Here is a 12,036-nt window from a genome sequence, read left to right as displayed (position 1 = left end):
TAAGGGTTAGTAGGTCATAGTCTAGTTTAGTCTTCTCTTAGTATAACTAAGGGTTAGTAGGTCATAGTCTAGTTTAGTCTTCTCTAAGTATAACTAAGGGTTAGTAGGTCATAGTCTAGTTTAGTCTTCTCTAAGTATAACTAAGGGTTAGCAGGTCATAGTCTAGTTTAGTCTTCTCTTAGTATAACTAAGGGTTAGTAGGTCATAGTCTAGTTTAGTCTTCTCTTAGTATAACTAAGGGTTAGTAGGTCATAGTCTAGTTTAGTCTTCTCTTAGTATAACTAAGGGTTAGTAGGTCATAGCCTAGTTTAGTCTTCTCTAAGTATAACTAAGGGTTAGTAGGTCATAGTCTAGTTTAGTCTTCTCTTAAGTATTGCGAAAGGTTAGTAAGTCATTGTCTAGTTTAGTCTTCTCCAAGTATGACTTAGGGTTAGTAAGTCATAGTCTAGTTTAGTCTTCTCTAAGTATACCAAAGGGTAAGTAAGTCATATTCTTATAGTCTGTTGTTGTTGTGTAACCAAGCTGTTATAATAATAGATTGCTGTACGTTTAGGGAAATGCAACACCGCCATCTACTGGTGACGCACGGGAAAGCTGAAAATCTAAAATCAAACATTGAAAAGTCCCAATCAAATCCCAAGGTGAACCTGGATATAGAAGAAGGGAACCCTGCAGCAGGCCTCATGCAGAGGCCCCGCATGTACCTCATCCATCCAGCCACAACCGCTGCCAGGCCACAACGCATGAACACATGAACCCCGTTAACGAGGACCTTTGGGCCGAGTCGTGCTCCGGGCGCTCTGACGGCCTCAGCACCTAGTAGTGTGTACCTCCGAGACGAGGTTGTGTACCTCGGAGACGAGGTTGTGTACCTCTGAGACGAGGTTGTGTACCTCAGAGACGAGGTTGTGTACCTCCGAGACGAGGTTGTGTACCTCTCAGAGATGAGATTGTGTACCTCAGGGACGAGGTTGTGTACCTCCAAGACGAGGTTGTGTACCTCCGAGACGAGGTTGTGTACCTCTCAGAGATGAGATTGTGTACCTCAGGGACGAGGTTGTGTACCTCCAAGACGAGGTTGTGTACCTCCGAGACGAGGTTGTGTACCTCTCAGAGATGAGATTGTATTCCTCTCAGATCAGTTTGTGTAGATCCGAGACAAGGTTGTGTATCTCAAAGACGAGGTTGTACCTCAGAGACGAGGTTGTGTACCTCTCAGAGATGAGTGATACACAAACAATAATGAATACCAACCATAATAGCACATAAAACCCGAGCACACAGGGGAGGGTTGTTTTTATAAAGACTGTGGAGAAAATACCAGCCAAAGTCAAAATCAAGTCAAATGTATTTGTACAGCTCTAAATCAGTTGGTCACATATCACAAACTTTTCTTGTTTTCCCGGGCTCTCTGTGTCCAGTCTTTTAATAGTTGAACATATTTGAACGGCAAAAACAAGAGAACACATCAATGCATTGAAGTAGCCTACACGGTTTATGAATGCGTCCAAAGAGTCTGGAGGTTGGAACGTCAGTGAACTGTGTCCGTGGGGGCGGAGCCAGGGGTTAGGGGAGGGGCCAGGGGTTATGGGAGGAGCCAGGGGTTAGGGGAGGATAGCAGAGGAAATGTGGTCATGGAAGCGAAGCCTAAAATAGAAACCAAAGCCATCCGACGTGGAAGCAGGTCTCTCGATCAGGAGAAAAATAAAACACATTTTGGAATAAATAGTCTGACTGACAGTAACAACAAGGTAAGTAAAACAGCACAACTTTGAGAAAGTTAAAACTTCTCTTCCCATTATGGAATTAGAAATATATAATTGTTCAATACATAAACCTCGTCGTCTGTGTCTAGGAATGGCCTCTGCTAACACTTGCTGGTCTGAAGAGAACTTTTCATGCCCCATCTGTCTGGATGTTTTCAACAATCCAGTTACCACCACATGTGGACACAACTTCTGCAGAACCTGTATTACAAAGTTCTGGGATGAACAAGTCCAGTACAAATGTCCTGTTTGCAACAAGCACTTCAACACAAGACCTGATCTACAGGTCAATACCTTCTTATCAGAGCTGGCTGCTCAGTTTAGAACAACCGTACGAGTAAAAGAGCAGCTTTTTGTTGAACAAGCAGAAGTTCCCTGTGACGTCTGTACTGGGACCCAGCTGAAGGCCGTGAAGTCCTGCCTAGTGTGTTTTACCTCTTACTGCCAAACCCATCTGGAGCCACATCAGAGAGTCGCTCGCCTGCAGAAACATCGGCTGATCGAGCCTATGGACCGTCTGGAAGACAGGATGTGTAAGAAACACGACAGACTTCTGGAGCTCTTCTGCCAGACTGAACTGGTATGTGTGTGTCAGTTCTGCACAGAGGGTGACCACAGGTCCCATACTGTTGTACCTCTAAAGGAGGAATATGAAGTGAAGACGGCCCAGCTGGGGAAGATAGAGGCTGAAGTTCCGCAGATGATCCAGTTGAGAAAACAAAAGATGAAGGAGATCACAGACACAGTGGAACTGAGCAACAAAGATGCAGACAGAGAGATAGCCATTGGTGGCCAGGTCTTCACTGCTCTGATAGGCTGTGTTGAAAAGTGCCGGGATGACTTCAACCAAACTGTTCAAGAGAAACTGAAATCCACAGAGAAACAAGCTGATGACCTCATCAAAGAGCTGGAGCAGGAAATAGAAGATCTGACCAATAGAAGCTCAGAGGTGAAGCGGCTCTCACACACTGAAGACCACCTCCACTTCCTCCAGGCCTTCAGATCCCTGAAGGATCCTCCACCCACCAGGGACTGGACGACGGTGGAGGTCCGACCACCGTCATACGTAGGGACCTTGAGGAGATCCCTGGATCAGCTGGAGGAGACACTGAACATGGAGATGAAGAAGCTGCGTGAAGCTGCCGAACTGAAGAGGGTCCAGCAGTATGAAGTAGATGTGACTCTGGATCCTGATACAGCTCATCCCAAGCTCATCCTGTCTGAGGAAGGGAAACAAGTACATCATGGAGGTGTAGTGAAGATACTGCCACACAACCCTAAAAGATTTACAAAGTATTTACATGTTCTCGCAAGGCAGAGCTTCTCATCAGGGAGATTTTACTTTGAGGTCCAGGTTAAAGACAAGACTGAGTGGTATTTAGGAGTGGTCAGAGAGTCCATCGACAGAATCAGCGAGACCAAAGGGCCCCCTGAGACGGGTTACTGGAGGCTTCTCTTTGACAAGGATGGGTTGTCTTTTAGAAATAACCCTTATGTCAGTCTCCCTCTGAGAGCTGAGCTCCAGAAGGTGGGGGTGTTTGTTGATTATGATGAGGGTCTGCTCTCCTTCTATGATGTGGAGGCCAGGGTTCATATCTACTCTGCTACTGGCTGCACCTTCAGTGAGCCTCTCTATCCATTCCTCTGCCCAGGCCGCCATGATTATGAAGGTAACAACTCGGCCCCCCTGAACCTCTCACCTGTCAATCAAACAGACTAGGACCTTAGTTTGATAATAATATAATCAAACAACCTAAACAACTAATGTTGTTCCATGAAGGATAATCTCTACTATGTGAGATCTGAGAGATCTGCATTAGTGTCTCCTGCCGTCTTTTAACGAGAAGTTCTTTAAGAATATAACCCCCGTTGTTGAATACAACTCATTATAAATGGTTAGATTACACTCTATTGTTTGTCTGTTGTCTCCTGATTTTTTTATAAATTGAATGCTATAAAATAGTTAACAGCTGCTCTTATGTAGAACATCTTTAAAGGATTCATTTGTATAAATAATAATTGTCGTTTATTAGCTTTTCTATTGGTTTTAAACTCTGAATAGTGAATGAAAAAACAATACAATGTTCTTTACAATTTGATTTTAATAAAAGGGAAAGGTACAAAATGAATGTAGGCCTACATTATCATTGTAATAGATCATTTAAGTGGAATAGATACATTCCAGTCAATAGTATTCAGTATACATACTGTTACAAGTGAAAAAAATAAATGTGTTTGTGCGTGTGTGTGTGTGTGTGTGTGTGTGTGTGTGTGTGTGTGTGTGTGTGTGTGTGTGTGTGTGTGTGTGTGTGTGTGTGTGTGTGTGTGTGTGTGTGTGTTTTATATGGTTGAAGAGCCTTTGTTGCCACACACACACACGCACGCGCGCGAGCGAGAAGGAGATAAAGACCCAACACGAACCCAACCCCACTAAATGAACACAAGACATAATGAAAGGTTCCTTCAAGGTGGTTCCTTCAAAACCGTGTTCACACACTTGTTGTCAACACACTGCGTCTTGCATTTCAACAGCATTAAGGTGGAGTTGAGCTTTGGGTGGAGGTGTGTGAAATGTGGAGGACAGGTGCAGCGAGGCACCGCCAACAGCAGTCCTAGCAAACCAATGATCCTCAAGTAGAACTAAGGCTTAGTAAGGCCTAGTCAAGTTTAGTCTTCTCTTAGTATAACTAAGGGTTAGTAGGTCATAGTCTAGTTTAGTCTTCTCTAAGTATAACTAAGGGTTAGTAGGTCATAGTCTAGTTTAGTCTTCTCTAAATATACCAAAGGTTAAGTAAGTCATATTCTTATAGTCTATTGATGTTGTGTAACCGATTGCTGTACGATTAGGGAAATGCAACACCGCCATCTACTGGTGACGCATGGGAAAGCCGAAAATCAAAAATCAAACATTGAAAAGTCCCAATCAAACCCCAAAGTAAACCTGGATATAGAAGAAGGGAACCCTGCAGCAGGCCTCATGCAGAGGCCCCGCATGTACCTCATCCATCCAGCCACAACCGCTGCCTGGCCACAACGCATGAACACATGCTGGAAGTTGGGACGTCAGTGAACTGTGCCCGTGGGGGCGGAGCCAGGGGTTATGGGAGGAGAGAAGAGGACGTTTTGTTCAAGAAACGAAACTTAACATTCATAGAAACCAAAGCCATCCGACGTGGAAGCAGTTCTCTCGATCAGGAGTAAAATAAACGCATTTTGGAACAAATAGTCTGACTGACGTTAACAACAAGGTAAGTAAAACAGCAAAATTTTGAGAAAGTTAAAACTTCTCTTCCCATTATGGAATTAGAAATATATAATTGCTCAATACATAAACCTTGTCGTCTGTGTCTAGGAATGGCCTCTGCTAACACTTGCTGGTCTGAAGAGAACTTTTCATGTTCCATCTGTCTGGATGTGTTCAACAATCCAGTTTCCACCACATGTGGACACAACTACTGCAGATCCTGTATTACAGAGTTCTGGGATGAACAGATCCAGTACAAATGTCCTGTTTGCAACAAGCTTTTCAACACAAGACCTGATCTACAGGTCAATACCTTCTTATCAGAGCTGGCTGCTCAGTTTAGAACAACCGTACGAGTAAAAGAGCAGCTTTTTGTTGAACAAGCAGATGTTCCCTGTGACTTCTGTACTGGGACCCAGCTGAAGGCCGTGAAGTCCTGCCTAGTGTGTTTTACCTCTTACTGCCAAACCCACCTGGAGCCACATCAGAGAGTCGCTCGCCTGCAGAAACATCGGCTGATCGAGCCTATGGACTGTCTGGAAGACAGGATGTGTAAGAAACACAACATACTTCTGGAGCTCTTCTGCCAGACTGAACAGGTATGTGTGTGTCAGTTCTGCACAGAGGGTGACCACAGGTCCCATACTGTTGTACCTCTAAAGGAGGAGTATGAAGTGAGGACGGCCCAGCTGGGGAAGATAGAGGCTGAAGTTCTCCAGATGATCCAGGAGAGAAAACAAAAGATTAAGGAGATCAAAGACACAGTGGAACTGAGCAGCAAAGATGCAGACAGAGAGATAGCCATTGGTGGGCAGGTCTTCACTGCTCTGATAGGCTGTGTTGAAAAGTGCCGGGATGAATTCAACCAAACTGTTCAAGAGAAACTGAAATCCACAGAGAAACAAGCTGATGACCTCATCAAAGAGCTGGAGCAGGAAATAGAAGATCTGACCAATAGAAGCTCAGAGGTGAAGCGGCTCTCACAACCTGAAGACCACCTCCACTTCCTCCAGGCCTTCAGATCCCTGAAGGATCCTCCACCCACCAGGGACTGGACCACGGTGGAGGTCCGACCTCCGTCATACGTAGGGACCTTGAGGAGATCCCTGGATCAGCTGGAGGAGACACTGAACATGGAGATGAAGAAGCTGCGTGGTGCTGCTGAACTGAAGAGGGTCCAGCAGTATGAAGTAGATGTGACCCTGGATCCTGATACATCTCATCCCAATCTCATCCTGTCTGAGGATGGGAAACAAGTACATGATGGAGGTGTAGTGAAGATACTCCCAGACAACCCTAAAAGATTTACAAACTATATACATGTTCTCGCGAGTCAGAGCTTCTCCTCAGGGAGATTTTACTTTGAGGTCCAGGTTAAAGACAAGACTAAATGGTATTTAGGAGTGGCCAGAGAGTCCATCGACAGAATCGGCGAGATCATAATGACCCCTGAGACGGGTTGCTGGATGCTTTACTTTGACAAGAATGGGTTCTTTTTTGGAGATAACCCTTCTGTCCGTCTCCCTCTGAGAGCTGGGCTCCAGAAGGTGGGGGTGTTTGTTGATTATGATGAGGGTCTGGTCTCCTTCTATGATGTGGAGGCCAGGGTTCATATCTACTCTGCTACTGGCTGCACCTTCAGTGAGCCTCTCTATCCATTCCTCTGCCCAGGCCGCCATGATCATGAAGGCAACAAGTCTGCCCCCCTGATCATCTCACCTGTCAATCAAACAGGCTTCATGGAACAACTAATGTTGTTCCATGAAGGATAATCTCTACTATGTGAGATCTGAGAGATCTGCATTAGTGTCTCCTGCTGTCTTTTAAAGATAAGTTCTTCAAGAATATTACCCTGTTGTTGAATACAACTCATTATGAATGGTTAGATTACACTGTATTATTTGTCTGTTTTCTCCTGATTTTTGAAAATCTTTAGAGGATTCATTTGTATAAATAATTATTGTCGTTTATTAACTTTTCTATTGGTTTTAAATTCTGAATAGTGAACGAAAAAACAATACAATGTTCTTTACACTTTTATTTTAATAAATGGAAAAGGAAAAAAATCTATGTGTAGGCCTATCATTGTCATAGATTATTTAAGTGGAATAGATACATTCGAGTCAGTCACCAGGTTTGGTTGCGAGCTGTATCACCATGGTGATACAGCGACGACTTTCGTGGTACAGCTAACCCAGGCTTTCAGCTCAACATACCTCGCTAACCCTCTAATCGAGCTTCGTAGTACAGGCCCACGGTCTCCATCGCTCAGGGAGATTTAGGATTGTAGCAAATGTTGCTTATCTATCATTTTAAACAGCTTGTAATGGCTTTATACACACACACACACACACACACACACACACACACACACACACACACACACACACACACACACACACACACACACACACACACACACACACACACACACACACACACACACACACACCTGGTAGCACAATATCACACCTTCAAAGTTGCGTTGGCCAATCAAACTTCAACATAGAAAATATACAATGGAATATATCACTCAAGGACGTTTCTGTGTTGAGAGTTTTTTAATTAAACGTTTTATTTAGGGTTGTATATGCTTTAAGTATTGCTAAACGTTTACATTCTGGACTATATTCATCCTGTAAATGTTCCATGTTCGAAACTGTGCTGCCAAATCCAATGTTTTTATGGAGGCACTCACTGTATTGATTGGTCAACGAAAGAGTGTGGTTATACTTGGTTGAGCAACCTTACCTTAAAATAGTGTCCTTCACGTTTATTAATATCCCCTGCAGGACGTTGTGCAGGTGCTGGTCGTCTTCCAAACCAAGTTCAACAACCAGTTCAACAGTTGAAGACAACCGACAAATATTTACTTTCCTTGATGTAACTAAATATAAATGTTTTATATTACTTCAAATGTATAAACAATGTGCCATTCATTTAATAAGATCTATTTTTGTACGGCGGATGAATGGAGCAGCGGTGTTATGCGTGTTCGCTTTTTGGCCCTTGTAGGGATCCGTATTGTTGACATTGCGTAACCAACATGGCTGTCAGGTGGTGAGCGCTTGCTGATCCTTGTCCATTTCAAACAGATTGAAGTAGCATCTTTAAAATAATTGTTTACAATATAAACTATACTAGACTATAGAATGTTACTGCATACTATAAATCGTCCAAATTCACGGCGGAAATCGTTTTATTTGCGCAATAGTCCGAAATCAGTTCACAATTGCCGTCCGCTTCAACTACTTCACAGCTGTAAGACTTTAAGATCACTCGCTTTCCTCTTTTTTCGTTTTCCTTCATGTGTAGAGTCGTATTCAAACCTGTGGCGTCCTAGCTTTGAGTCATGATGACCGAGGCTGTGCGGGAGGATGAGCTGCGGCCAGTGCCCCGGGAGAGGGCCATCCTGGAGAGCTTCTTTACGCAGCTGGGCATGTTCTCCTTCGACCGGGCCAAGGACTACGTGGAGAAGGAGAAGGACACCACCAAAGGGGCCGGGGCCATCTGGACGGCCCTGCTCGCCGCCCTGGCCCACCTGGCCGCCGCGGAGAAGGCGTACTACAATATGACGTTTCTCGGACAAAAGCTGGGTAAAGTGAACGTTACGTACGCACCTTATTGTGACCAGTCCCACGGTGTTCTGTGTACGCAGTCGGAGACCTCATTGCACCGGTTGCCGATTGAATAGCCTTCGTTTATAAATATAAGTGGTGTTAATTTAAACCGTGTATTAAGAAAAATGTCATGACTACATTCAGAAAGCAGTGGGGAGCGTTCAGATCTTCCACGATTATCATCATCTGGGGTTCAATTGTTCATGAAACGCAAATCCAAAGTGACTCTCATTTAATTGATAGATTCCTGTAAGGAGTGCGTAGATACCCAACGCATCCTCCTCAAACAATGCCTTAAAGGTGAAATTGTATACCACCAGGTGTGTGTGGTTAGCCGTTACAAGCCGTTTTGAAAATTTGCCTCTTCTGACATCACAAGTGGCCGTGTCCACCTAGATGTACCCTGGATAGATGAGTCTACCAGCCTACCCAGTGGACTGTAGCAAACGTTGCTCATTTATCGTCATACACCTAGGTGGACACGCCCACTTGTGATGTCAGAAGAGGGAGATTTCCAAAACGTCTTGTAACGGCTGACCCCACTCACACCTGGTGGTAAAATATGTCACCTTTTTAAGGTTTTATTTTTTGTTGAATCGGCTCAATTCGTCGTTATCCCCCCCCCCCCCCCCCCTGCAGGCAGCCAGTCGTTCTTCAGCCGCAAGGACTCCATCCGCACCACCTACACGTCGCTGCACAACGAGCTGCGCAAGGTGGTGGCGGCGGTGCGCCCCGTGCAGCAGGGCTCCGCCCCCTGCCTGGAGGAGCTGCTGTCCCACCTGTCGGAGCAGCTGTGCCACTTCACGCAGGCGCGCACCGAGATGGCCGACCTGTACGAGAAGATGCACTCGCTGGCCGCGCAGAAGAGCTTCGACTCGGAGGAGCTGCTGACCCCCCTGGAGGCCGTCCTGCAGAAGTACAGCTCCAGGTGCGTCACTGAGGGGGGGGGGGCTCCGATATCGATACCTGTATCGGAAATTCCTAGCCTGGCTCCGCCCGCCTACGTACTTCCGCTTGATTCTAATTTCAATGAGCGGGTTCTGGTGAAAAAGTGAGGGGGGCTTTTATTTTGAAAACCGGAAGTTGTTCATTATGCGACATTTCTTTCTGCTAATTTCTATCCCTCCCCCTCCTCCCCCCCCCCAGGTTCTACCACCCCATCCTGGGCCGCGTGGAGGAGGGCTTCCAGACGGAGGTGGACGTGGTGACCCAGCTGCTGCGCTGCCAGGCCCAGGTGTCCGAGTGGCGCTTCCTGCCGGCGCTGCTCAGCCTCCACGGCGCCCACTCCAAGCTGGCGGCCTGGGGCCAGCGGCTGCAGCGGCAGAAGGAGACGCGCAAGCACCTGTTCGGCGGGCAGTCGCAGCGCTCGGTCCCGCCGCCACACCTCTACCTCTGGCTGCAGGGCTTCCAGGCGGCGCTGCTCGCCAAGTTCAGCTTCTACTTCCACGAGGCGCTCGCCCGCCAGGGCGCGCCGGCGGACGTGCGGGCGCTGACGGCGCGCGCCTCGCCCGACTACCACGGCAAGGTCGCGGCGTTCGTGCGCAAGCACGACGCCAGCAACGTGTCGCTGGTGTTCGACAACCGCGGCTCGGAGAGCTTCCAGGGCCACGGCTACCACCACCCGCACGCGTACCGCGAGGCGCCCAAGGGCGTGGAGCAGTTCCCCGCCGTGGTGTCGCTGCCGGCGGGCGAGCGGCCGCTCACGCACTGGCCCAACGTCATCATGATGATGAGCGACCGCGCCGCCGAGCTCAACGCGCTGGACAAGGTGGTGCACTTCTACGACGACAAGGTGCAGAGCACGTACTACCTGACGCGGCCTGAGCCCCACTTCACCCTGGTGGTGATCTTCGACGGGCGCAAGTCGGAGAAGGAGACGCACATCGCCGCCTTCCTGCAGGAGATCGCGGGGTCGCTGCGCAACTCCAAGCCCTTCGCCACGCTGAAGCCCGGCTCCAAGGGTTGAGGCCCGGGTCCAAGGAGTGAGGCCCTGGTCCGAGGGTTGAGGCAGCCGGTGCTAAGCCCCACCCCCCCACCCCTGGGGTGGTGCGGGGTCTGAATGACTGAATAGGGGTCAGACTCGGAACAGGCACGTGACAGGACGCCCGTTTTCCCTGATCGATCGCAAAGTGAGGGACTGAAATGTGTGTGTGCACACGTTCACTCGCTAACAAATCGTTTCTGACAGCTGATGAATGACTTGATCATATCTTCCTTGGATTTGCCTCTATTCGTTGAGCTGGGAATATATTTTCAGACCAAAGGAACACAAATTGTTACAACTGCTCCACAACTCTTGTTAGCGAGTGATGAGGAATCCCTTGATTGAAAAAACAGATAATTGGTTAGTAATTGTCTTTTGATTACGGAGGGTATTTCAAACCAGATTTGATCATCCTCATCATTTATTTGGAGTTATAATTGAGTTATTAATTACACTTGCCGCCGTATCCTGAAATAAAATGGATGAAAGCACAATGTTCCAACGACTCACGGAAAAAGAAGTGTCTGTGTGTGAATGAATCCCAAACAAGTGATGGCTTGAATTCTAATTTATTCAGGTTGATTTATATTATAAATACAACACATCGATACAATTCCTTTTGGCTATATGAGCTTAGCTTTAGGAAGCTCAGGGTTTTAAATACGGCAATACTAACGGACAAAATCCTTTCATTTTTCTTATCATACACATTCAGAGAAAGCCTCCCTCCTTGTTAAGTTAAAATGCACCAACATGTTGTGATGCTACATGCCAAGTACACAATCCCTATACATCAAAGTGCAATGTCACGATGGGTAAAACGCTAGAGTTTGGATAATTATTCGGTAATCTACTTCTTAAACACTTTATGGTTCTGTCGTTCTGAGCGCTGCTGCTCGTTACCGGGAACATGCGTGAGTGGATTTCGAAAAAACTCACCAAAAAAAGGGGCCAAGGTAAAAAAAAAGGCACTTTCACATATACACACATACACACACACACCACACACACACGTGTTCTGTGTTCTCTCTCTCTCGTGCACGCACATACACACCCAGATGTGCATTGACAGCCCATCTCGAAGGAATATTATGTCCCATGTATAGCTCATTACACCGACTATTTGCAGGTCACATTCAGTGTGCTGTTCAGGTGTTTTTATTATTAAATGTTTTGGGCTGTTGTATATACACACACACATATATACCGGTACACACACTCTCCCACAGACACAAACACTCACACATAATAACACACACAAACACACGCACACATAAATACACACACACACACACTCAGCCCCACCCTGTTAGCTTACTGTGAATTTAAGGTTAGCATGTGACAACCAAGTCAACCATTCACACACACACATGCGCAAACACACACAAACATATGCTCAAACTCACGCACACACGCACTAAG

The 12,036-nt window shown here is 46.5% G+C and overlaps 3 protein-coding genes across 3 annotated transcripts; all 3 read left to right on the top strand.

Annotated features, from left to right (window-relative positions):
* Positions 1–1,548: 1,548 nt before the first annotated feature.
* On the top strand, positions 1,549–3,895 carry LOC130380749 (E3 ubiquitin-protein ligase TRIM39-like). Its single transcript, XM_056588069.1, has 2 exons — positions 1,549–1,751; positions 1,856–3,895. The coding sequence occupies exon 2, from the start codon at positions 1,858–1,860 to the stop codon at positions 3,484–3,486; it is 1,629 nt and encodes a 542-aa protein (XP_056444044.1). The 5' UTR covers positions 1,549–1,751; positions 1,856–1,857; the 3' UTR covers positions 3,487–3,895.
* A 767-nt stretch (positions 3,896–4,662) lies between these two features.
* Positions 4,663–7,021, top strand: LOC130380747 (E3 ubiquitin-protein ligase TRIM39-like). The gene is made up of 2 exons (XM_056588066.1): positions 4,663–5,014; positions 5,119–7,021. Exon 2 carries the CDS (start codon positions 5,121–5,123, stop codon positions 6,780–6,782), a length of 1,662 nt encoding a protein of 553 aa, XP_056444041.1. The 5' UTR covers positions 4,663–5,014; positions 5,119–5,120; the 3' UTR covers positions 6,783–7,021.
* Positions 7,022–7,982: 961 nt separating this feature from the next.
* Positions 7,983–11,463, top strand: kics2 (KICSTOR subunit 2). Its single transcript, XM_056588089.1, has 4 exons — positions 7,983–8,070; positions 8,326–8,606; positions 9,270–9,558; positions 9,777–11,463. Exons 2-4 carry the CDS (start codon positions 8,363–8,365, stop codon positions 10,594–10,596), a joined length of 1,353 nt encoding a protein of 450 aa, XP_056444064.1. The 5' UTR covers positions 7,983–8,070; positions 8,326–8,362; the 3' UTR covers positions 10,597–11,463.
* Positions 11,464–12,036: the final 573 nt, after the last annotated feature.

Source organism: Gadus chalcogrammus, chromosome 4 (genome assembly GCF_026213295.1).
Source record: "Gadus chalcogrammus isolate NIFS_2021 chromosome 4, NIFS_Gcha_1.0, whole genome shotgun sequence".
NCBI lineage: Eukaryota > Metazoa > Chordata > Actinopteri > Gadiformes > Gadidae > Gadus > Gadus chalcogrammus.
This window is presented reverse-complemented; position numbering and strand designations above follow the sequence as displayed.